The sequence below is a fragment of the Equus asinus genome, chromosome 23, assembly GCF_041296235.1.
Source record: "Equus asinus isolate D_3611 breed Donkey chromosome 23, EquAss-T2T_v2, whole genome shotgun sequence".
NCBI lineage: Eukaryota > Metazoa > Chordata > Mammalia > Perissodactyla > Equidae > Equus > Equus asinus.
Window position 1 is genome coordinate 27,742,797 of NC_091812.1, and position 27,027 is coordinate 27,769,823.

The 27,027-nt window shown below is 42.3% G+C and overlaps 1 protein-coding gene across 2 annotated transcripts in view; it reads right to left on the bottom strand.

Moving 5' to 3' along the window:
* Nucleotides 1–341: 341 nt before the first annotated feature.
* Nucleotides 342–27,027, bottom strand: part of PCSK5 (proprotein convertase subtilisin/kexin type 5) — a 444,775-nt gene continuing 418,089 nt past the window's right edge. For both annotated transcript variants that reach the window (XM_070495324.1, XM_044767585.2), the window contains 5 exons: nucleotides 23,577–23,754; nucleotides 18,756–18,973; nucleotides 8,211–8,311; nucleotides 6,560–6,746; nucleotides 342–3,364 (listed from right to left, as the gene is read on the bottom strand). In XM_070495324.1, the coding sequence (XP_070351425.1) occupies nucleotides 2,958–3,364; nucleotides 6,560–6,746; nucleotides 8,211–8,311; nucleotides 18,756–18,973; nucleotides 23,577–23,754 (1,091 nt within the window). In that variant the 3' untranslated portion in view covers nucleotides 342–2,957. The remainder of the gene's footprint in view (nucleotides 3,365–6,559; nucleotides 6,747–8,210; nucleotides 8,312–18,755; nucleotides 18,974–23,576; nucleotides 23,755–27,027) is intronic.

Below are 27,027 nucleotides of genomic sequence, written 5' to 3' on the forward strand. Positions count from 1 at the left end.
AAGGACCTAACCCTGGTGGCCTAGTGGTTAAGGTTTGCAGCTCTCACCGCCCTGGCCAGGATTTGATTCCCGGTCAGGGAACCTCACTGCCCATCTGTCCCTTGTCGTACGGTGGCTTCTCACTAAGCACGTAAGTGCTCAGAAACAGTCTATTAACATGCAAGCCCTCATAAAATTATCCGATTTTCATTTAATCTTATTTTGAATTTTAAAATTGTTTTTTATGATCTAGAACCTTCCAACCTGTTGCCCAGCCTTTTGTTGTATTTCCAATATACAGGGATTCTCTTAATATTTCCAAGTTATTTACAAAGAAAAAACCAAAAAAATGACTTTGTTTTCCAATCACATATTTATCTATTTAGACAGTTGTTACCATAGCATTCAAAAGAAGTCTGAGAATAACATCTAAGAACAAAGATGGAAAGATGTCCAATTGTACCCATACACAGTAGGAGCCTTCCTTTCAGGCCCACATAGAGTAATAGCAACACAATTTTTCTTAGTATTCAAGGTCATTTTGACCTCATTTAATCTTTGTGTATCATAAACACAGATTTTTCTTGAAAAGTGATTTCCAGGCTACACAAAGAAAATCAAACGTCTATCAGAGCTTTAGAATGATCAAGGAAGATGAATAACACAGTATAAACAAAATTACTTCTTTCCATAGGCTATACTCAGTAATTACACAGCAAAAGATGAAAAATCCAGAAGGCAGCCATTGATATAATGACTATCTTACACGTATTTTTATTTATTTCTAAGAATTGAAAGGGAACTATCAGGACTTCAAATAGATTTTGAAGAGATGACTTTAAATGGTAAAAAACTTGGGGAGCATATCATATGCGTGTGTGGTACACATTGTCTCTTAGGAATTTTTTTTAAGATAAGGTCGGCAAACCACAGTCTGTTGGCCAAATCTGGCCCATCACTATTTTTGTACTGCCCTGAGCTAAGAATGGTTTTTACATTTTTAAGCGATTGGAGAAAAAAATCAAAAGAAGAATAATATTTTATAATATGTGAATATTACCTTAAATCCAAATTTGGGTGTCCATAAATAGTTTTATTGGCGCACAGCCCACCCGTTTGTTATGGTTTGGCTGAGTTCACGCCACAACGGCAGAGTTGAGTAGTTGTGCAAAGCCTGAAGTATTTACTATCTGGCCTTTTCCAGAGAAAGTTTGCCAACCTTTGTTTTACAAGCTTTCCCCTAAAGAAACAGTGAGGCCTTCAATAAACTGAACACTTCTTTACAGAGATCTCCTGCGTCAGTGATAGATTCTGTTTTTTTAAATAAAAGAAAGAAAATGCACAAACTCGGTAAAGATAAGACAGTTGCCATATCATAAAATAAAATTATAGACATGATTTTGTTAGATTTAGGATGCTTCTTTTTCCACTTTAGGTAGTGAGCATAGTTATTAAGAAGATGTGCTTTAAGGTCATTCTTTTTCCTTGAATCTTGATTAGTTTTCTGTGATCCTGAGCTAGGTACTTAACCTCTCATAAGCCTCGGGTTTCTGATAAAAATTGGGTAATAATTGTGCCAACCTCATGAAGTTATGGTGGTAGTAAGAGTGATTTTTTAAAATGAATTATTTAGCTCAGTACCTGGAACACAGTAGGTGTGCAATAAATTTTTTTATGATCATCATCATCATGTGAAAATGTCACTTTCTGCTGGTCCACTCCATTGCTGCCTATCACTTCTGCTTTGACAAGGAAATCGGCAAAACCCTCCTTAGGTAATTTCACACAGCAAGAGCCCCTCTCTCTGTAGTATCTGCAGAAAAATTGTCCCAGGTGCACAAATCCAAGAGTGTATTTGACAGAGTGTGGAAAAAGGGAAGGCCTGGATGTCTAGAAACAAGGATCACACAGATAAAGAGTGCTGGTCGGCAGCTGGATTGAGCTGTGAGCAGGACCTTGGGATTTTCCATGTTAGACTCCATTCCAACTCTTTCTATGGAGAGCCCACAGTTCTGTGATGGGCTGTTGATGAAAGCTCTTTGATTTAGTAGCTAAAGTCTTTTTTTAGAATGGATGAAGTTTTCGTCGTTTTATCCCATTTTATGTTAGGTTAACACTGTCGTTTTTCTTTTCTTTCTTGGTGTCTTTGATGATGTTTCCAACCAGAAATGCTCTTAGAAAATCATGAGGGTGTAATGCTGCAATTCTTGGAAACAGTGATTTTTTTTGTTCCTACTGGGCTTGCTGCTGCCTACCTCCTGCCTGAGCTTGTTCTTTCCCTAGAATCATGATGACTCTGGATTACTGCAGGAGAGCCAAAGCCCAGTGAACACATGGCTCCTTTTCTTTCCTCATCTCTAAGTGGGTCGTGACCAGCCTCAGCAGGGGTGGTCTCTTCTGCTCACTAGGGGCGGTCTGGAGTCAATTGATAAACAGCATGAGGAGGAGAACCTTCTTTGGTTGCTCTTTATAGAACCAATCTCTGCCTAAAGAGAGCCAAAAGGGGAGAAAAATCCCCTCGGACAAACAACTCCTTCATCTCGTCAACCCCTCAAAATCATTTACAGAAATATCAGAATTCCAGAAGGTAGCAAAAATCTCCACAATGCAGCTGAGAAACAGAATTTCTCTAGGTCCATTTCCTTTGTTTTTTTGATCATGTAAAAGTTTGTACAAATCTCACTTTTTTCACTTCCTGTGTTTTCTGTCTTGACATATTGTTTTGAGGAAAATCCCTCTGAATTTTATCCTTGTTCCTCAATAACAGTTGAACAATTATGGTTAATTGAGTTTAGCCACCCAAAAGAAGAACAAAATATTTTAGCATTCTTATATACTCTAGTTGGACTCATGGTTAAGAAGACGAATACAAACACCCAGACGTCACCCTGGTGTGTGGGGATAAAACCCAAAACTGTAATGCTCACACATGTGCCTGTGCGTGGAATGAGGTTGGGGAGGAGGAGGGTGGCCTCTGTTTACTGGTAGGAGTAGCTCTCATCATCGTATTCCAGCTCATCGTCATCATCATCATTCAGCAGCCCATACTTAAACTTCCGGTAGACAGTGCCATCTTGGCCCATGTAGACAATGTCATCATCGTCATCCTCATCATAGTCCCGGTCCCTGTACTCAATCACTTGATCCTCTTCGAAGCTGGTGCTCTCGCGAGGGCTGCTCTTATAGGAGGAGTAAGACTTGCTAGGGTCAGCCAGTTTTTCATAGCGGACCTTTTCTGCTCGCTGGACTCGGCCCCGTGATTTCCTCCACACCATCACAGCTGCCCCGAACAGAAGCACCAGCATAATGGAGGAGGTGATGAACAGGGCTGTCTTGGAACGTTCAGCTGCAGGCCCTATCTCACTTGCTCGAAGGATACACTCGTCTGTTGGAAGATGACCCAAAGGAAGAAGGCAGAGGAGAAGGGTGGGGAGAAGAAATGGAATGCAGACAATTAGTTTCTGAGATAAAGAACTTTATCTTTTAAACCTAAAATGGTGGAATCACTGTCTCTGATTTCCTTAGAGAGCACACCACTCTACAGAAGTGCACCCCGTGAGAGTCCCAGTCTGTGTCAGATGATACCAACAAACCCTTCTAGGAGGAAGGTCGGTTTGAGATCCAACGCGAACCCCCTCATCCCCATGCCTCATGGGTCAGTCACCAAGTGTCCGACCTTACCAATAGATTCTTCTATTTCCTGCCTCAGAAAGATACTCCATCTAGGGCCATGTTTCAGTTGTTACTAAATGCTCTACTTTCTGTTTCAATTCTGATTTTTTTTAAGATTGAGTCCTCTCCCCAGCTACCTTTAAACCTGGTCCAACATGATTATCCCACTGTTCATGCGCAGGAGCAGATTATTTATAAGACCATTGACTCATTGCTATAGAAATAACTTAAGTCAATCTGTTTCTTGACAGTTGAGGAAACCGAGGACCACAGAGAGGAAGTGAATTGTTACATTGTCAAAGGTAAGAGCTTGTTTGTGGAGCAATCAGAATGTGAACCCAGGAATCCTTACTCCACACTGCAGTCTGGAGACATTAAGGCAAAACACTGTGACAGCTGTTTTTTGACTTCTTGGCATTCTGTGGCTCTAATCTGGTAGGAGGAGAAGCACCACCTTTAAATTCTGACAACCAAGTTGAGTGACAAGGGATTTCTTCTATCAAACTTAAGATTTCTGAGGTTGAGGGCTCTGCCCACTGTCATTCATCAGCCTCTTGGGGTTTTTTTTAAGATTTTATTTTTTTTTCCTTTTTCTCCCCAAAGCCCCCCGGTACATAGTTGTATATTCTTAGTTGTGGGTCCTTCTAGTTGTGGCATGTGGGACACTGCCTCAGCGTGGCTCAGTGAGCAGTGCCATGTCTGCGCCCAAGATTTGAACCAACGAAACACTGGGCCATCTGCAGCGGAGCGCACGAACTTAACCACTCGGCCACGGGGCTGGGCCGGCCCCCATCAGCCTCTGTTTTGATGCCTTAGTTGAGAACATGGAGTAACCAAAACAGTATCACAGAAGAAAGGATTAAACCATAACTTCAGTGAAGAGCTCATTTTTCTTACTTCTCCCTCATTTATTCAGTTGGTATGATTTGGATAAGTTACTTAATTTTTTTTTTCTCTTCTTTAACTTACCAAACGGGAATGTGAAAGAGAGTATAAAAGAACTAGAGAGAAAAACTAGCAGGTTATGTTGGATGTACATGTTGAAATACATATTAAGTTTTCCATAAATATTTTTAGAACCACCTGGGTCTGGTCCCCAGGATTCTTTTATGAGAGATTCTGGGTACATTATACATACTAGCGTAATGGATAGAATATTGCTGCCAGTTATTTTAGGGCCAATTATTTTTGCTTATTAGATATTGGATGAAATCAAGATGTGATGATGTACACCTGAAGTTTATATAGTGTTGTAAACCAATGTTACCACAATAAAAAATACATTAAAAAAAAGATATTGGCCAATTACATCTCATTCATCACCGATATGTAGCTCTGTCTCTTTTTGCTGTGATAAACAAGTTTTCTGTTTTATCATAACTTTCGTTCTTATGGGATTTTGCCCATCAAGCAGAATTTCCTCTTCTAAAATAACAGCATTATCATTATTGCTTTTATCATTAATAATATCAGCACAGAATTTTTCCCTGGAGGAAATATTAAAGCACCAGAGGGATGGATAAGCCATCTGTATGTGGTACTTGGAGATGAATACCGCCCAAGGCAGGAGAGTCAAGAAAAGAACTTTGGAGGTTGTTCCAATTACTAGGGTGCCATATTCAATCATGCCTTACTATTCTCCAGTCTTAGGTCTGCAGAGTCAGAGTTAGCCTCCGCGATCTGGCTTCTTTGAAGAGACAAGTGTCTCACGAGAGAATGAGGAGGTAATCAAGAGTATTTAGACTTTGGCAGAGTTGTCCAGGTGGATCTTTATGAGCCACAGAAGGCCAAGAAAAGCTGACTAAATAGTTCTTAGTGGTAACAGGCTTGCAAAACTCTATACCCAACATGTACACACTTCTGGTTTCATTTAAAGCCATCCATGTAATGAGGGTTATGATTCTTAGCTGACACAGCATGGATATTTTAGACCCTGAAGGTGGATGTATAGGATGAGCTGGGAAAATCAGCTGCTTGCAGGGGTGGGAATGCTGAAAGAAAGAAATAATTAGTTTTGGGGAAGATGATATCTAGAATTTAGTTGAAAAGGCTGATAAAAAAATAAAACAGAAACAGTTAGGTGTCTGAGATTTACTTCACTTATCAATGGACAGGCTCCCATGAGTATGGTGTCTTTGTTTGTCAGGCCATGTCTGAACCCCAAGGAAATGATCTGCTTCTGGACTAGAAAGTGCATTTTAAAAATTTATTTTTTCTTTCTGTAAGGAATCACTCCATTTGGGATCTTTTTAAGGTTGTGGCCAATGAGGACCAAGTACCCACACGGATGGGGCTGGGGGTGGAAATAGTTGGGGGACAAAAAATTGGTAGAAGAAGTTTTGTTTCTTCTTAGCCTTCAAGGAAACTTTATTTCTAAAATGCCTTGAGTCTCTAAAGGGAAGCACAGCTTTGGGCTGACTGACACAGAATGATTCTTCAACAGAATCAAGACGATATTGGCATCAACTTCTTTGATAGTTTATTGTTTTTCCTTTTTTCACGGGAGGGAAGAATTAAAAAAGGAATAAAGTAACTTTATAAAGACAAAATTCTAGACCTTCTTGAGCTCTAATTTTGGAGGAAGCATAGCAGTAGAAAGAATGGGGGGTTTGCAGTGCAAAGGACCCCCAATCTAATTACAGATGAGCCTCTCAACAATGGTAGGGACTCGGGCAGACTAATCAAACGCTTTGAGTCTCAGTCTCCTCATCTGTAAAACTGGATTAATAATATCTAATTTATGAGATGATGGACAGAAAGTTTCAAGTACAGTAGGCACACAGCAGGCACTCAATAAAGAGGTAACTCTATTGATTCTCCAGAACTTTCCATCTTCCTCCCTCCATGCTCCCATCAGCTTCCTGAGGACACACCCTTCCTCTGCAGGCTGCTCTCCCACTCCCCTTACCCATGGTGCCCTGGCAGTCACAGCACTCCTGGGCATCGGTGGGATCGGAGGCGTTGCAGCAGCGCAGGCAGCGGCCGTCATCCATGTGCAGCACCAGGTTGGCAGGGCACACCGTGCAGTTCTTGGCGCCAGGTCCCTTGCATTCTATGCAGCTCTCATGGCATTTTTCACAGTTAAGTTTCTCCCCCTGTCAAGAACAACCAGGAGATTCTTTTTGAGTGTTGAGGAATTAAGAAGGCACTGGAGTTCCCAGATGGGGGTTCCATCTTGTCTCCATAAGGGAAGAAGGCTCGCGGGGGATAACAGGAAGATGGTTTATTCTGGGTCCATTTGAACTGTGCAGAGGGAAAGACAAAACCGACTGTCTGCACCTGGATGGAACCATTGCTGGGCTTTACCCTCTGAGTTCTACTGGTAACAATAGTGGGAGAACAGGTTTCTAGAATAGCTCAGGTTACAAACTGAGGCTCATGCCCTGTACCTGGTCAAGGACAAGTTCTGTCTGGCTCATGCTAAATTGACTTTCATAGTTTAAAAAATTTTCTTTACTTTTGAACTTTGGGAGAATGGTATGATAGAAAAAGAAGGAACAGAAATTGCCTTTGTTGAGCACCTTGGCATGTTTCAGGCGCTGAGAAGGTGCTTTCTCAGCTGTTACAGCCGTTATTATCTCATCCGATTCCGGATTAGGAGTCAGAACCCCTGGGTTCAGTCGCAGCCTGTTACTTACTACCCATGTGATCTTTAGCAAATTATTTAATCTCTCTGAATCTCAATTTCACCAAAGTGGAATGAGGGCTGTTTCAGAATTTAAAGAGAACTCATATGTGAATATGCTGGGTTGTGTTAATTTCACCATGGAGAAATTTACTTAATTTCTAAAGTTTGGAAATGCAATCAAGAAGTTAGTGGACGAGAAAATCTATGGTTTCTGGGCAAATAATGAAAATATATCTCTCTTAATACAGTGAAGGGGTGGAGGAAATGAAAGACCAACATGAACTGTGTAGTTCTGACATTATTCAGATGTTTCAGGTTGGACAGTAGAAGGGTAAGAGAGAAGATATTTCTTATTTCTGACATAATATTCCTTTATAGACCTGAATCATCTTCTTTTTTTTTGTGGGGGGGGGGGGAGGAAGATTAGCCCTGAGCTAACATCTGCTGCTAATCCTCCTCTTTTTGCTGAGGAAGACTGGCCCTGAGCTAACATCCATGCCCATCTTCCTCTGCTTTATATGTGGGATGCCTGCCACAGCATGGCTTGATAAATGGTGCATAGGTCCATGCCCAGGATCCAAACCAGCAAACCCCAGGCCTCTGAAGCAGAGTGTGTGAACTTAACCACCTAAACTTGAATCTTCTAAGGTCATAAGCAATGAATGTAAAGTTAATTCTGAGGCCTTCGTTTCTTAATTTCCCCATTATTTCTCTCCAATTGTCTCAGTTCCTTTGATCAAAATTAAGGCTACAGTAGGGTAGCATAATTATTCTATGATGCAATGGTAGAAGATTTTAAAATATTAAACCTGAACCGCAGTGAGTGTAGGAATTTTAGGACTTTTTGATTTTGCCCAGAATGACATGCAGAAACTAGCTCGCGTCCCTCTGTAGAAATGGCGGAAGGCACACCATGGCCAGCTCTCAGTACCTCTCCCACTCTGTATTCCCCCACCAGACAGTCCGAGGCACAGATTCCTCCCACCAGGTGGTAACTCCACACACAGGATAAGCAATCCAACGCTTCTCTTCCTGAAAGAAAAAAAATGATTCTAAGTTATGAGATTGACCTTGAATTTCAACCTCTGTCTTGATTCCAAAAACTCTTAGGAGCGAGGAATATGTCAAGTAAATTGAAGGAGAAAGGTGAATTGATTGAAGATATGAAAAAAAAAGTCTAGAAGTGGAGACCTAGAAATTATCTAATTAGTCCAATCCATGTAAACTCTGAGTTTGGAAACTGAAGATTTGAAACGACAAATCTTTGATTAACATAATAGGAGAGATTTTCAGAGAATGAGAAATCATGTAGAAAGTTTATAAGAGCTTTATTTGTCATTCTGCTTATTGTTTAACTAGTTTAGAGGACAAGGCTGCTACAAGCTGATTTGGAGGGTCCCAGAACTTGGTGCTTAAATCATGAGTAGGCAGTTCCTCATTGAGAAACAGCACCAGGCTTGGAACTTCAAATACTAGGGCTAAAAGGATTAAGCAGTCATTTTGTCCAGTGGTTCTTAATTTTGGGGGTGTTGGTGATAGATTCCTTTGACGCTCTCTTGAAAACTATGAACACTTTTCTCAGAAATTTGACATCCTATTTGTTTGTTTATTTTCTTAAGTAACTGAAAACTAAGGCCCAGACATGTGAAGTCACTCAATCAAGGTTACATAGGTAACGGTCAAGTCAAGATTCAAATTCGACTTTGGTGACTCACAGTCAGCATCCTTTCTATCATTCTCTCTGCCTTAATACATGAACCACCAAGTAGGGGAGGCCTGAATCTATGGACTCTGTTTGCTGTGGAGGTGATGCCCCTCTCTCCTAATTCAGAGACCTCAAGAATGACTGATGCAATCATTTCCTTCTATGCAGCTATCAAGGGATAACTTCTGGAAAGAGTTTGAGGAAAGGAAACCTGAGCTCTAGTTCATTCTGTTAGGAAGGCCCTGGTGTTTTTGCTGAGAATTTCAAAACAGAAGAAGGGAAATAGGCAGGGCCTGGAATGTGCCTGGTATTGTGAGTTGGAACTTGATATACGTCTTCCCATCAGAGGAATGTTGTAAAGAGTGGTTAGTTGAGCTTGAACTAGAACCAGGAGTCCCGTCCTTCACAATCACTATGGAGTTAAATTGACTTTTCATGTCGGATCAGTGAGCTCAATCATTTATAGTGTTTTTATGGAAAAATTAATTCTGAGCTCTGAACAACAGCTTAGAGAATAAACCTTTATTACCCAATTGCTTCTTAGATGGGGGGCTGCCCGTAGTGATACAAATTCAAAGCCATTTTATTTTTGTTTTACCTCTAGCTTCATGCAGAATTTCCTACAAGTTCTGGAACATAATTGTGGTCTCTGATGAAAGACTCAGTCTTCCTCTACTTCCTTCCTTCCCATCCTACATTTTTCTAAAATATAACTTAGGTGCCTTACTCCAGTTTTAAAATATAAAAGTGTGGATTTGTGTTTTTGTTTATTTTTTTCTTTATGAAGAGAAATTCAGCGTAGGAAAAATTAAGAGGGAAAGAGGCAGTAAAAAGGTTAGGTCACAAAAGTTGTGCCTTAAGATTGGTTACATTTTCCAGAAGACCAGCAACAATTTGGCTGAGGCCTTGATCCTGAGCAATCGCCAAAGGCACTACTTATCACCTCTGGGTGCCAAATCAGGACTCATTTTACATATCCTACATTGATTCATTGCAAAATCTGCATACTTAGGGTACCCAGAGTCAAACCTTAACAAAAGGCAGTTTGTTAATTTCCAGAATGTTTTCTAGTGTTTTCAAGCTGAACGCCCTACATTTATCATTGTTTCTAAGGATCTGCAAGAGCCTTGAGACTTGTAAAGACAGCTTTGGCATTTCCTCAAAATTCAGAAGAGCTTGCCATCTGCTCTCTCTTGGACTGACCCCCACGGGATGAATTCAACCAAGCAGAGCGACCCCTGGGATCTGTCCACGGTGTCATTCCATGTGGACAGAGAGAGGCTGCTCACAGGAGGCTTCGGGTACCAGGCCTGGATTGTTATTTAAAACAATTTTGTGAGGAGGATAAACAAAAAGTTAAATGTGTGAAGGCAAGAAATGAGCTAATCTTGGAGGAACCAGTTGCAACAAAGATGCATATTAAGCCTTAGTATGTTATCCTCCCTTCAACCCCCTCAGAGCTTTTCAGTGTATTTTTTTAACACTCTAATAATATTGGGCAGTCAAATGTGAATGAAATACAATCTATTTGGTAAATTTCTTATTTAGGTTGCTAAATTTTCCCTGAATCTTTCATATATCCTCATTTCTTAGTATGACAGCTAATATTTAAGAAAGAAGGAATTCACCCTTTTTTCACCCAGTTTATAACCCAAGAGAAAACTTGTCCCCAAAGTTTGTCATCTATATATTGCAAAGCCAGAATACAGCACAAAGATTCACTAACCAGCAAAGGATGGGTGTGGTAGGTGAAGAAAGGATGGCAGAAAAAATGAGTGTCAAGGACAGAAAGCTTCAACCAGGCCTGTTGGGGGTTCAAGTCAAACACAGGAGGGGGAGGTACACACGCTCAGGATGGCTTACAGCCTCACCCAAATATGCCCAGTTATCCCTGGAATACAATCTCAGGGAGACTGTGTTGATGATTTTTTTTTTAAGCCTTTATTTTTTTAGAGCAGTTTTAGGTTTACAACAAAATTGAGAGGGAGGTGCAGAGATTTTCCATTTACTCTCTGTCCCCGCATACGCATAGCCTCTCCGTTATCAACATCACTCACCAGAATGGCACATTTTTTTTTTTTTTTTTACTGGCGATGAACATCACCCAAAGTCCACACTTTACCTTAGGGTTCACTCCGTGTTGTACATTCTTTGGTTTGGGACAAATGTATAATGACATATATCCATCTTTATAGTATCATACAGAGTATTTTCACTGCCTTAAAAACCCTCTGTGCTCCGCCTATTTGTGTCTTTCCAGGCCCCACCCCTGGCGACACTGATTTTTTTATTGTCTCCATAGTTTTGCCTTTTCTAGAATGTCATATAGTTGGAATCACACAGTGTGTAGCCTTTTCAGATTGGCTCCTTTCACTTAGTAATATGCATTTACGTTTCCTCCATGTCTTTTCATGGCTTGATAGCTCACAGCTCTTTAGCACTGAATACTATTCCACTGTCTGGATGTGCCGATGAACTTTTGAGACTGGGAATGCTCAAAACCATGATCCTTAATTCACCCAGGAAATCTCAAACCCAATTAAAGAAATTTATAGTTTTTCAAACTGTGCTTACAACATCACTAATAATTTCTTCAATCTTCACAAAAGTCTTAAAAAGCTGCTGTTGTCCTGTTCTCATTGACTGATGTTAAGAGACACTAACTTACCTAATGATGGTCACCTGGTCTTGATTAGAAACCAAGCGCGCCTTCTCCCCCCACTAGCCCACTGCGCTGCAGTAAGCGGCTGGAGCTAGGGTTTTCATATTTAGCAAATTAAAATACAGTATTTTATCTCGCAATCTTAGTTAGAACAAAGGCTCCACACATCTAATAATGGTGGTATCAGAGATACCTTCAATTGTCTAAAAACCTAATAGAAAGTCAATATTTACCATGATATGGTCAATGACAATGGGAACTTTCCACTACTCTCCCTCCCCACCCCCAATTCAATGTATTCTCTCATTTATCTTATTCTGATTAGAAGTTTTGAGCGGCAAGTATATGTGCCTCTGGAATGAAAAAAAGAGAACACAAATTAATGATTACTTAATAACAGTTTGGAAGGCTAATTCTTTCAAAGATGAGACAGCGGCAGAGAGAAGAGTGGGAATCGCTGTGCTAGCGTTTGCAAGGACTGCCGGGAAGAGGTGGGGAGGGGCAAAGGGGCGGAGTATCAGATGGAGCTCCAAGAGCCCTGCCTGCTCCAATCGGAGCAGCTCTGCCTTGATCAAGGTACATAATAGGATTCAGCCTAAGATTGCATCTGAAGAAAACGGCCAACTGCTGAAATGCCATCTGAAACCACGGTTCTACACTAGAAATGTGCTGTCCAATACAGTAGCCACTAGCCACACGTGGCTATTGAGCTCTTGAAATATGGCTGTCCAACTAGACTTGTGCTGTGAATGTAAAATAAACATCAGATTTCAAAGACAGTACAAAAAAAGAATCTATCTCAATAACTTTTATATTGATTCTATGTTCAAATGATAATATTTTGGATATATTAGTTCAATAAATATATTCTTTATAATATATATATATATTTCCAAAGTATTTTTATCTTTTTAAATGTGGCTACTAAAAATTTAAAATTATATGTATGGCTTGAATTATATTTCTATTGGATAGTGCTGATACACCATGCTGTGAGATATATAAAACAAATTCTAGGACTAGTATGAATAGCACTCATAGGTGAGTTTAGATTTTCCACTAGTCTAAGCACTTCCTGGGTAAGAGTCATTTATGTTTGTTACTGAGAGTCACTCAAATAATAAAAAATTGTTATTGCGCACTCTCTCCAAGTTTTTGTTTTCCGGGATATGTTTTTTTCTTGGTATTAAGACTTGGGCTTTGGTTGCAACCAGGTGAGGAAAGAGGGTGCCGTGACACTGACCGAACGTTGCAGAGAAACGCACAGACGGCAGCCCAGAGCAGGAAGCCACGGCTCTTGCTGAAGATCAAGACCAGCCCCGCCCCGCCGGCGCGTACCTGGCCCCGCCCAGCAGCTCCGTAATTAACATGACGGACTGCAGGTTCCTCTGAGCCAGCAGCAGCTTCCGCTCTTCCTTTTTTTTTTTCTTATAGCTTTTTCTGCTCCTCTGTTTGTAGCTTCTCCAGCTTTTTCTGATTCCTACGGAATTCACAGTCCTTCTGTTTCTGTTTCCTCTTGCAAAGCTTTTTCTCTCTCCAAATCTAGCTCTTTTGTTTCCTTTCCTCTGCTCTCTGCTTCTCCTCTTCCTCTTAATTGAGGCATCACTCAGCTGTTTGGTCAAATCAAAATAAACCTTGATGTTGGGGGCCATGGCCTTACAGTCCTCGCCTTTGTACATGAGTTTCATCCTGCACAAGATGTTAGTGACTTGGATGAAGCCCATGTACCTGTGGTACTGGATATACGTCTTAAAGTTCAAGCGTCCCCCGAAACTGAAGGTGTGGAAGTTCTGGGCCATCATCTCTTCCTGTTAGGGGTCCAGCATGGGGATGTGTATGTTCTGTATCTCCCTAAACTTCTCAAATACTTTGACCAGAACCTCCTCACTGGGCTTTTCTGAGCCCAACTCCTCCAGGGGCAGCCCCTCCAGGTGAACTGCGTCTGGCCTCTCTCCTGGCAGCGTTTACTTCATATTCTTCCCCTGCGGAAGAAAGAGTCCCCTTGGTGGCAGGTTGGGAAATGGATTTTGAACTTGGCGGCGTTCATCTTAAAGATGTTGGAGAAGCCACTGAGTTGGATGGTCTTGCCATGGAGGCAGGCCAGGAAAGACTTGACCAGACTTTTGTTCTCTACCTTGCCCTCAAAGTGGACGAAGCTCTTGGAAATCTGGAGGGTGGAGAATTGGTGATTGTGCCCCATGCCCTTCAGTCTTTCCATCACCTCCCAGTTGGGGATGGACTTTCTGGTCTACTTCAGCTGGTGATCTTTGTGATGGGCTTGAGGTAGAGGCTGTACAGAGGCAGAGCTCCACCACCTCAGACGTTATGGTCTATGGTAGCTGATGCCACAGCCGTAGCATTAGGCCAGCATGGGGCTCCCCTTGTGTCCTAAGTAGCCACCACTCTGGCTGAAGTTGTGCCCCCTCCCGCCCCCCCGCCCCGACCCCAGCAGGGGCTGCCTCCCCACCCAGCATTGCCTCTGTCAGCCGAAGATTTCCCTGAGGTGACCCGCCCCTGTGCTGCCTGCCCTATGACAGTGCTAAGTGCTGGAGATACAAAGGTGAGTAAGACACGTTAAGTTGTGCCTTTGAGGACCTCAGTCTACCGAGACAGGCAAAGGATAAGTAAATTGTTAGAGATATGCCCTCTGGGCTGCAGGGACCTTGACTGTCTTGTTCACAGTTAGATTGTCATTGTCTGGCCATCCTGCAGGATAAATATTTGATGAATAAATAAATAGGTGAATGAATGCAGAGTACTAAGGGAACACAGAATGGAGGAGGGAGGGAAGGCTTTCCAGAGGAAATGCTGACTTTAACAGATCAGTAAGAGGTAGCTAGGCAAGGCAGGCTGGAGACAGTAGTCCGGAAGGAGAAAGGGCAAGGTTGGCTCAGGTTTGCAGTAACTAATTATGCCTGGATTAGAGGCTGGCACAAGAAGTGATGAGAGATGAGCCTGAATGTGAAGAGTCCCATGATGAAGAGCCTCATATGAGAAGCTACTAAGTTAGGATTCTATCCTGAAATCAATGGAGAGTCATTTTTTTTTTAAGTGTGCTTTTTGGTGAGGAAGATTAGCCCTGAGCTAACATCTGTTGCCAATCTTCCTCTTTTTCTATTCTCCCCAAAGCCCCAGTACATAGTTGTATATCCTAGTTGTAGGTCATTCTAGTTCTTCTATGTGGGATGCCACCACAGCATGGCTTGATGAGTGATGTGTAGGTCCGTGCCCAAGATCTGAACCAGTGAACCCCAGGCCGCTGAAGCAGAGCATGTGAACTTACCTACTCGGCCCTTGGCCGGCCCCTGGAGAGTCATTTTTAAGCAGAGAAGCATCATTGTGATATTTGTGATGTAGAAAGGTGAATCTGAGAGCATATGGAGGACTGTTTGGATATAGAGTGGCTGATACTGGAGCCAAGAAGACCAATTAGAGAAGTGGTGAATAATTCAGGCAAGGGAAGATAAGAGTCTGAACTAAGGCAGTGACACAAGAAAGCCAAGAGGGGCAATGGAATTAGGAGATATCTAAGGGATAGATTTGACAGGACTTGAGGAGAAATTGACTGTGGGGATTGAGAGAGAAGAAGCAGAGGGTAATGGCCAGGTTACTGTCTCAGGCAACTGGGTAGGTGGTGGAGCCATTCATCAAGTTAGGGAGCATAGGAAAAAATGGTCTAGGGATGGAGTGAGGTGGACTGAGAATAATGCACTTACATTTCAAGTCCGGGGTGTCTGTTGGGCATCCAGTTATAGATATTAACAGGCAGTTGGATGTACAGAACTTGAGCTCAGGAAACCATTTGGGAAAGAGAAGTAGATTTGGGGGCATCAAGATACTGCTGATACTGGACGCCACCTTCGATCTGGAGATGGCTATGTTCATATGTACTTGGAAAGCACTTAGGAAGAAGTTATTTTAAAATTTCCTCAAGATAGTGCTCAGGAAGGTCAGCTCAGTGGCTAGACAGCAAGGGTGGTTGATAGTCTTCTCCCAGAATGGGGGAGCTGAGTTTTCATCTTGTCATCCCCACTCCTTGACGTTTTTATGTAATGAACCTACTGCTCCAAGATGAATGATTTTGGAAGGGAAAGGAAGCAAGATTAGAAGCAGGCTCTAACTGGTTGACCTTTGCTTGTTTCATCCAAAAGTCTTAAGTACCAAAAAGTAAACAAAAACAAAAAAACCCTGCTCTAAAATACACTCCCTCCCCTGACCCCAGGCACTTGGATTAGAATGAGGCTGGGCAATAATTTAGGGCAGGATGCTCTTCTAAGACTCTGATTATCCATTAGGAACACATATACCTAAAAAATCACATGTAACTTGAGGTTCTGACATGGCCCCTTCACTACAAACTTACTGAAATGGTAGAATAAATATAAACAGAGAGAACCAAAAAAAAAAAAAAAAAAAAAAGAGAGAGAGAGAGAAAGAGATAGGCGGGCTCAAAAATAAGATGAAATCTCTTTGGACCAGAAAGGGAATATAAATGCAAAATAGTAGTCAGACTCAAGCCACTCGCCTGCTTTCCTCTGGGCCTAGATGTAGGCAGTGGTGGCTGTAGTTCAACTTTTCTACCATAATAGGAACTGAAAGTGTTTCATATGAGACCTGGGCCAAAATCCAGGCTTAGAGTTTAAAACAGGAGTCAAGGTGGACTCTCTGCCCTCATTGATATCACCTCTGACCAGGAACTACTCTGAGCTGTGGATCGGATTGCTGATGGTATCTCTGTCATCAATATCACCTCCAGGAATGCTGGAACATCCTGTTGCTAGACTGAGTTCACAGTGAGAGGCAGGGATAGAGCTAACCGAAAAACTACTAGACTATAAGGAGTAAGGATAAAGGGAGAGAGGGAGTGAAGAACCAAAAACAAAGTCTCCTGTTCAAAATGAGCTTAAGACCAAAATTCCAAAATATATACAGAAAATAAATGCCAAGAAAGATGACAAACACAATCAAGAATTAGAACATGAATTTAATTCAGATAATATTTTATAGAAAAGTTTGACAAAGTTTTTAAAATTAGCATGTTAAAGTGTTCAAAAAATAAGACATAATATACATAAAAATAATAAATTATGAAACCCAAGCAGGAAGATATGAAACAAAGATAGATGGATATGAAAAAGAAACAATTAGAAATCTTAAAAACAAGCCATTTAAATAAAACAACTAAAATAATAGATGGGCTTAACTTTAGACTAAACACAATCAGATAACAAACTAGGGAAATGGAATAGGGTGCTGAAGAATTAACTTAGTATAAACCATGGAGAGTCAAAGAGATAAAAATATAAATGAGCAGGTACGAGACATAAAGATCAGGATCAAGATCATAGAGCAAGAAACTCTGAATTATCTTTAATAAGGAATTCCCGAAAAGGAGATTGGAAGGAAGGGTGGAGAAACAACACTTGAAGATCTAATAGCTGAAAAATTTCCAATTTGCAAAAAGACATTAGGATTTCTTTGTTTTCTATTCATTCAGCAAACATTTAATGTACACTTACTATATGTTACACTCTAGACTAGAACAGGGGAGACAACATGAATGTGGTGCAATCCTTCACCTGAGGGTCTCACACTTAGTAGGAGAGATGGATATGTTTAATTAAAATATAATGTAAAAAGAGCTATGGTAAAACTGTGTACTACAGAATCAAGACGAAGGAAAAACGTTTCTGAGAGGACTGAGAAAAGCTTCATAGAGATTACATTTGAGCTGGGCCTTTAAGTTGAGAGTTCCCTAGAGCAGTGTTCTCTGGGAAGAGGAAAGGAATGGACAAAAGTCATGGCGGCATGAAAGAGCATGACTTATTTGTGGCTGCTGAGTGGTTCTATGTGGTTCTAGGTTCTAGAGTATGTGGGAGGAGAGTTGAGACATAAGCTAAAAGGACTCACTGGGGAAAGAATTGAATCACCTTTTAAAAATGGAAAACATTTATTGAAAGTTTATTGAAGGACGATAAGTAAATAAATACCATGGAGAGATATCCCATGTTCATAAATACGGTAACTTAGGGTCATAAAGATGGATTCCCCCCCAAATAAATTAAATGCAACGCCAATCAATATCCAAATGAGTTTTTAAATGAAATGTGACTGATTATGAAGTTTATATGGAAGGAGGGTAAGGAATAACCAAAATCATTTTGAAAAGCATAACAGGAATGTACCCTGTCTGCTATCAATGTTAATCTAATAAGTTTTAACAATTAAAACATTGTAGGAGGTATTTCTTTCTTAAATATTGAGAAGGAGTCACTGTGACCACCTTTCTATGGCAAGCTGTGGAGGAAAATGAGCAGGGTTGAGTATTAGAACGATCGCTCTGGCATTATAGTACAGGATGACCTGAGTTTGGAGGGTGGCAAGACCAGAGTTGAAGTGATATGCTGGCTGCTTCAGAAAGTCTGCTAAGTGATGCTGAGATGGAAAATGAGGACAGTGAGGATAGAGAAAGAGATCTGAGTAGAGAAATGGTTAGGAGAGAGAATCCACAGACCTGGAGTTTTCCTGTGTTGGAGGTAGGTGGGTTGGGCAGGAGGCAAGGGAAAGAGAAGAGATGAGGAGAACTTCAAGGCCCCTAAGCTCGTAATTGATCGGACGGTGCTCCATGAACAGAAAGAGCGACTATCAGAGGAAACCCCTACTGTGTTGAGTCTGGGGTATGTTGATTTAAGGATCTCTGGGACAGACAAGTAGGCATCTGGAAGATAAGAATGGGGCTTGGCAGAGTTTGAGGCAGACATCTTAAGTAGTTGCCGAAGTAATGAAAATAAATTTCGTTAGGCAGATTCCAAGTTCAACAGGTAGAGAAGGAAGACAGAATAGGAGGAAAACACTGCCTGGAGGCGATGACGCTCTATCTGGGCCTTGAAGGATGGGAGGATCTGAAGCAGCAGCAATGTGTGCAGGAGAAGCCGAGGCTAGAGGGCAGATGCAGAAGCTGAGAGAGAACTGAGCGTGCTGGAGAGAATTGGTTATGAGGTTGGCAAGCGAGAGGAACCTCCAAAGGTGGTGAAAAGGAGAGAGTGGCTAAGCAGGAAGGGAAACTTTTCATTTTTCACTCACATGCAAAACGAGAGAGGCGCCCTCACCTTTGCATTTATCGCAAGTTGGATGGCATCTCTCACAGGTCTGCGCGCTTTGCTCTGCATAGTAATGCTCTGGGCAGGTGCGACGACACTCTCCCTTGGAGCGGAGCAGAAAGAAAAATGGATCGCAAGACAGGCAGTCTGTGGGCCGCGGGCCCCGGCAGGCCTTGCAGCTCCTGTTGCACCTCTCACACCGTCCGGTGGCGTTTTCTGCATAATATCTGAAACCAAGGGGGAAGTGAAGATTAAATGCTAAGCTTTGCTCCTGAGTTGAATGTGGTAGAAAAAACACAGACAGACAAGGTTTATTTACAGGACAGGTGACTTTAGACTCTTCAGTCATTAGATTCATTGCTAATTACACTAATAAATCTAATGATTCTCAGTTTTATTATTTGTAAATTGGGCATGACAATCCCTCCCCTGCTGTTTGTGAGGATTAAGTTAGATGACACACATGAAAGGATCTAGTCCTTACCTCATGTAGTAGCACCACGATAATGGCTCACTACCTTCGCCTTCTGCCTACCCATGTGCTCCTCCCATTTCACATGAGCTTTAAGTAGTGTGGAGCGGGGTCAGCGAATAGAAGACATTTTAAGTGTACCTCTGAGTGGTTCTTCTAATTTCTCAATTTAAAAAGCATCTTGAAATAGGAAGTGACGTGAGTGATGTTGACGTTTACATAATAGATGTAACCTCTTTCGAAAAGCTTTTTAGAGTCTAAATATAACAATAATCATCATTCATTAAGTTTCTACAATATACCTGGTAGTACACTAGGGACTTCGTAAACATTGTTTCACCTTACTGAACCTGAAAATGAGACACTAGAGCATGGCAGCTAGGAGCTGGCTCCCTGGAACAAGACTGCATGGGGTCAAAGCCTAGCCATACCACTGATGAGCTGTATGACCTTAGGCAAGTCACACAACGTCTCTGTGACTCAGGTCTGTAATGTGGGGCTAATGTTAGTGGCTAAAATTAAACAAGTTATTACTGAGAGAGTTGCTAGAACAGTGTCTGGCACATTATAACTAATGTATATTAGTGATAATTATGAATTGTATGATTAATCTTTATAAGAAACCTTATGGTTTAGATACTATTATCACTATTTTACATATGTAAAAATGGAGGCTCAGGGGCCAGTCCCACCCCCAAGTGGTTAAAGTTCCATGTGCTCTGCTTTGGTGGCTGGGCTTCGCAGTTTCAGATCCCCGGTGAGGACCTACTCCATTCATCAGCCATGCTGTGGCAGCAACCCACATACAAAGTAGAGGAAGATTGGAACAGATGTTAGCTCAGGGCAAATATTCCTCACAAAATAAATAAATGAATGAATAAATAAAAAAAAGGAAGAAAGAAATTTAAAAAAACCCCTGAGGCTTAGAGAATTTAGACAACTTGCTTAAGGTCAAACAGCTAGTGAAGTGGGGCAATATGATTTGAACTTCTCTCTTAAATACCACTATAATAAAGCAGTGCATTATTTGAAGGTAAACAAAAAATTTTCAAGTAAAATAGAAGAGAGCAAAGGAATCATTGTCAAAGATGAACTTCTAGAAGTCCTCTGACCCACCTCAGCATCTCTGGACGTTGCACGCTGAAGCCATCCTAGAAACCCGAAGGCTCACTGTTGGTTTCTCTAATGCAAAACTATTGGCCTATCAGGTTTGTTTTGTTTTGTTTTTTTGATGAGGAAGATTGGCCCTGAGCTAACATCTGTCCCAATTTTCCTCTACTTTTTTGTATGTGGGATGCTGCCACAGCACGGCTGCTGTTGAATGGTATAGGTTCACGCCCGGGAACCGAACCCTGGCCACCAAAACAGAGTGCACTGAACTTAACCACTAGGCCATGGGGCTGCCCTACTCTTTGATAATTTTTAAAGCCTATTTGGTATTGATAAGCTTTCTTCTCCACAGTTCCTATTGATGCCTTTCATCTTAATAACAGTCTATAATAACAACATTAGTAAAGAGCGTTTATGCTGCTTTAGAGTTTATAAAGTATTTCCCCTCACAGTGTATCATTACGTTATGATTTGATTCTACAACAATCCTGTGAGATTGATATTATTCTCTCCATTTTACAGATGAGGAATCTGAGGCTCCGAGAAGTTAAGTGAGCTTCCCAAAGCTACCATGTGTGGCTATTAATACACAGAGGAGCCAAGACTAAAAAGCAGATCTTCTGACTTCTGTCCTGTGTATTCCCTCTGTGGATCAGTATGGTTTTCACTTCTCCCTGTTGCTTTCCCTTTTGAGTCTTATGTGATCTTTATCAACAATCAGTTCACGATTGATGCTTTCTTGTGTTCTCTTTTCATCAGCCTGTCTCTCAAATACCTCCGAGTCTTCCTGAGTGACTAGAGTGGTCACTGTTCCTCACCTGACTGCAGAAGGAGAGACGAGCCTTGACTTGCCACAAGCTGAGCCACAGGGGGACAAGGGTCCTCACTCAGACCGCTGACAGGTGGCTAGGTAGAGGTGGACTCAGCATTACCTAGTCTTGGTTTTAGTTTTCAACAAGTTAGTGGAACTCAAATAAACTTTAAAAAACCTAAAGGAGGGGCCAGCCCAGTGACATAGTGGTTAAGTTCTCACAGTCTGCTTCAGTGGCCTGGGGTTCTCATACAAAATAGAGGAGGATTGGCACAGATGTTAGCTCAGGGCAAATTGTCCTCAGCAAAAAAACAAAAATTAAAAATTAAAAAATTCTCAAAGAGTAATCCTAAGGGAAAGACAACGAAGAGTTTAATGGATCAGATTAAAAGAAGAGAAGAGTCCAATGGCACTGCTTACTTTGATGACTCTTTTGCATGAGATGACTGTGAAATCTCTGAGCCTCATGCTTGAAGGGGATCTTGTGCATAAGTACAAACAATAACTGGGGCCTTAAAGAACTTGCGCTGAGGTTAAACACCAAAATAATTACGTGCACTGGGACAGGGTGTGGAGGATTGTATTCCCGCCTTTCCGAGGCAAAGAGACGTAACATACGAAGTTTATGCAACGCGTGTGCAACATTGATCCTACAAAAGGAACTAGTTCACTTAAATATCTCCACTTATACCTCATTTATACCTCACTTATTCTCCATCAGAGATTTATGGCAACCCATACCTTTCATCTCCTCCCAATGGGTAACTTGACACACCATGGAATAATTGTCTTCTTAGTTCCATGGTCTGCAATCTATTTAGATCACAGGATTATACTCTTGTGTGTGTATAAGAGTATTTAATGACTTGATTTGAGGAAGATGGAGATTCTTTATATGGGATCCATATCTTTTCAGGCACTTATTGGGATGAGGATGAAGGGCTAAGCGAGGTAGTCCCATCTCCTCTCCTGTCTGGCGGGGCCCTTTCTTCATTGATCTGTATGGTTGGTGTTTTTTTAAAGGCTAATGTGTGTGTCTCTGTGCTGAGTGTTGTAGTAGCATGTGTGAAAAATAAGAGGTGTTTTTCTTCTAGGAGCTTATAATTTTCTTGGGAAGAGGTATATAAGAAGAAGCTCTTGAAGGTCAAGGTCTCTGTATTACTCATACAAGGTACACTTCGTTAAATATGTATTGAATGAATGAATGAGTGAATAAATGAGGTAAATCAAAATACAATGCAGTGTGTAGCACTACAATGAGTGATAAAAGCAGTAATTGCTGTAGGACTGAAGAGACGAGAAGAGATGTGCAGATCTGGCAAAAGCACTGGGGGAAAGTGCAAGGTTACAGCCCTTCAATCTGTGTCTGGGAACTCTCAGTGCCTTAGGTTACTGGCTGGGAAGGAGGAGTTAGTAACAGGCTTGTAATCAATCTTCCTCTTTACTGGAGATGCCAGGGGAAAAAAGGGATGAGTCAGTCAAATACTCTTCCAAATATGTTGGTAACCAGACCTCCTGATAAACACACTAACAGTTTTTCCTAGCAGAAAAATAATTTCTTTTTTTTTTTTAAAGATTGGCACCTGAGCTAACAACTGTTGCCAATCTTTTTTTTTTTCTGCTTTATCTCCCCAACCGCCCCCCCCCCCCCCTCCCCGCCCCCGGGTACATAGTTGTATAACTTAGTTGCAGGTCCTTCCAGTTGTGGGATGTGGGATGCCGCCTCAATGTGGCCTGATGAGCGGTGCCATGTCCGCGCCCAGGATCCGAGCCCTGGGCCGCTGCAGTGGAGCACGCAAACTTAACCACTTGGCCACAGAGCCAGCCGCGAGAGTTCTTCTCTGTGAAATACTCTTAGAAGGATACATCTGTGTGTTTAGGTTGCTCATGGTAACCAAACCTGTAGTTTGTGGATTTATAGGGTCATGGCAGGTTGGAGACCTAGTGGGGCATAAATGGAGATATTTAACTGAAATGGTTCCCTTTGTAAAATCAATGCTCCACGTATGTTGCTTAGACCTCATGTACTGAATCTGATCAGAACAAATCCTAATGCAGAAGAGGAAGAAACTATATTCGTGGTCTTGGACTTCTCTAAGGGAAGAATGCCTCACCTCTGCCTTGTGATTGCTTGTATCCCTTGAATGATGAGTGAAGTTTGGCACGTGAGTGTCATTGACAATCTGCCCTTTGTGTTATCTCACTGGGTCAGCTGTCTCTCCTGTTTCTTCCATTGCTGTGAACTGGCTGAAATCCTTTAGAGACCATTAGACCTGGTCTGGACTCTCCTCTTTATTCCTTACTAGTGATGAGACCTCAATCTGGTTATATAAGTTTTCTGAGACTTAGCTTGCTCATCTGCAAAATGGGTTTGCTAATAGTGGTATCTGGAGTGGTTATGGGATTAAATGAGGGAAAAGTGTGTCGAGCACCTTACCCTTCCCTGCACTGGGGCAGGCACTCCTTTCCCAGCTGGAACCAGCCTGGTTGGCAGGAGAGGCACTGCATGCTGTATCTCCCTTCACACGTCCTACAAGAGCTGTGGCAGGGCACACAGCGGTGGCTGTCCTCATCGGCGTAGTAGCCCTCAGGGCAGTCCTGCACGCAGGTTGTGTCTGCCAAGGGAGGAAAAAGTCCATCTTGGTATCAAGTATGACGCATGTCTCCCAAACCTCCTGTACATGCTCCCCACTGTGCACCATGGGGGGAGGAGGGATGCAAGAGGAATAAGACAATGTACTTGTTGGCTGATACATATCTTTGGGAGCTAAGGTGAATGTCCAAGAAATAGAATTGACCATAAAGCCATTAGGAGTTGAGAGAAAACAGAGGTCAGAGTGGACTGGCCTTGGTGGGCAGGACAGAAACCACAGGCTGTCAATGAGAGCCAGAGGATGTGCAGGGTGTCCCAGGGAGGGGGGTTCATTTAAGGCAGGCGCTGGGGGAGCAAGTGTCAAAGCTGCAGTGAAAACAGAAAGTGCCGGGCCAACATGATGACATGTTCCCACAGCTTCAACTTTCTATTTCTACCCTTGAATGTGTTCCCTCCGATATAAGATTTAACCTTGGTTCTGTTGTGCTGCCCACTCAGTGTAGCTCTTGAAATGAAAATGAAATAAGATTAAAACTTCTGTTCCTCACTTGCATGAGCACAGATGTAGAAGATTTCTGTCGTGACAGAAGGTTCTATGGACAGTGAGTCTCTGTTTTGCCCAGGTATTTAAAAATTAGGTTAAACCCCTAAATTCTCTGCTTTTCACAGTGAGATAAGTTGGAGTTGAGTTGTTCAGCCCCACACCACCCCAGTCCTTCGTCCACAACCCCAGTGACACTGCTGATTCTTGCCTTCTTCCTCAACAACAGTTAGGGATGGAAGGTGAGGGCGGCCATGCAGCTTAGCTCGTGGTCCTTAGAGGCAACTTCCTCCCCAGCTTCCGCTTGACCCTGTGGAATGGAAGCCAGGCTCTCCTGCGTTTTTAGTGTGAGCCACTGGTCAACTCTAGACCAGAAGCCGTAACTCTAGTCAGCATTAAGCACACAGGCACTGGTGGAAAAGCTAAATAATAGAGCTGCTGTCAAAAGTGCTATAGACTCAAACTCTGTTCTGGGAGACCCTGAGCTCCATGAGGGCGGGGGCCATGTCATTCACTCTATTTCCAGCACCCAGCACAGTGCCGGGTCTCTAGTAAATGCTTGTTCAGTGGCTCTTATGTTAAAGATGGATGTTGGCAATGGTTCATTGTCCAGTAATGTATCTGGTTAACTCAGGTGAAGCCCTAATCCCCTCAAGATGAAACTCCTCTGGATCAGTTTCCTATTGCTCTTGTAACAAATTTCCACAAACTTAGTGGCTTAAAACAATACAAATTTATTATCTTATAGTTCTAGAGGTCAGAGTCTAAAACAGGTCTACCAGGCTATGTTCCTTTTGGAGGCTCTGGGAGAGAATCTGTTTCTTTGTCCTTTCCAGCTTCTAGAGATCACCTGCATTCCTTGGTTTGTGGCCTCCTCCTCCATCTTCAGAGCCAGAGCACAGCATCTTCTCTCTCTGGCTTCCTCTGCTTTGTCATCACAGAGCCTTCAACTACTGACTCTGATCATCCTGCCTCCCTCTTGTAAGGACCCCTCTGATAATCCGGGATAATCCTCCCAAATCAAGACCATTAATTGAATCACATTTGCAAAATCCTTTTTGCCATGCAAGGGTCTGGGGATTAGGATGTGGACATTTTTAGGGGCAGCATTGTTCAGTCAACCACAACCTCCAGAGGAAACACCTAGTATATAACTAGCCTGACCACGGTGGGGTGTGCTGAGGGGCAGGGTGTGAGAAAGTGAGAAGATCAGAGACATCCTGTGCCCAGCCCTTGGGGGACTATGGCTCTGTGTTATGCACCAGCACTAAAGTCTCAGTTCTAGTCTAATTCATATCCCTAGTTTAAGGGAAGACCACCTTGTAGTGGTAAGACATCTTCCTGCCTGCCTGAAGGCACCTGAGGTGATCACTGGTAGCACTTTAGGTTGGGAATAATTAGAAAAGAAGTTCTAGGGGTTGAGATGATATAGGAGAACTGGAACATTCTCATGAAGCAGCAACTGCTGGGAAGGAAGTTCTCCGAGATTTGTGTAAGAGGAGCTAAGATGGATGGATAGAGAAGATTGGTGTTTTTGAGTATTTTCTACTGGGAGGGGACCAGGAATGGTGTGGAGGATAGCTATCCCTGTGTCTTAGCGGGGAAATGGTGCCCTTGCTGATGATACCTCAACAAGAAGAGGAAAAATTGTCACACATTTCTACTGTGAGGGTCTTGCTTCTCAAGTCTACTCTCCTAGGTTGGGGAGATGAAGGCTGACACTTTCCAGGTCTTCAGCATATCCTTTTTTCTCTCTCCTATCCCCTGCCCCTTCTGTCAGTTGAGTTGAGTTTGGTTTCATTTTCTTTCTCCCATACCTGTGCTCAGACTAATCATGGTATCCCTGGAAACCTGAAGGCGTTGCCTCACATTGGCAGTGACCTTCACTTGGGATCTTCTGGAGGCGGCCAATCTCAGACTGTGCCACACTTTGTTCAAGAAGATTTATTAATCAATGGATGTTAAATCAAGGGGAAATTTTGATGAGGAGCTGAATACCTACATGTTCATAAAGTGTCTCTCCATGGACTGCTTATTGACCACATGGGAAAATACAACTCCGCAGCGGAGAAACTGGACAGCACCCTGAACAGATGACCAAAATGAACATCACCGACAAGTGGCAGGTGAACATCGTGTGTGTTTCCAGAAAGACACAACATCACTTGTGAAGAATTCTGGCTGGGAATGAAGAATCTCCATCTAATCACAGGGGAACTTCACACAAACCCCAGTGGAGGGCTAGGGACTGTATTCTTCTAAAATGTCAGTGTTACAAAAGACAAAGTCTGTGGAAATGTTTCACATTAAAGGAGACTAAGGAGACACGGCAGCTAAATGCAATACCTGCCTCTAGACTGGACCCTGTCCTAAAGATGAATTGACAAAATTATAAGACGGATGGGATACTGAAGCATTGTAGCAATGGTAAATTCACTGGAGTTGACAACTGTGCTGTGGTTATCTAAGACAGCAGCCCTGTTCTTAGGAAATGCATCCTAACGTATGTGGGAGAAACCGGCTGTGATGTATGTAACGTATCCATAAATGGTTCAGAAAACAATATATTGTGGATTACGTCTGCGTGTACATTGGGAGCGGGAGACCAAGAGCAAGCACATGATAAAGCCAAGGGCTCAGAGATGAGCAGTGGGGATGGGGGTAAAGGGCATGTGTGCCTGTTCTTTGTACTGTTCTCACTCTTGCCTCTTTTCTCTGGGTTTGAAAGTTTCCCAAACACCGAGTAAATAGTTA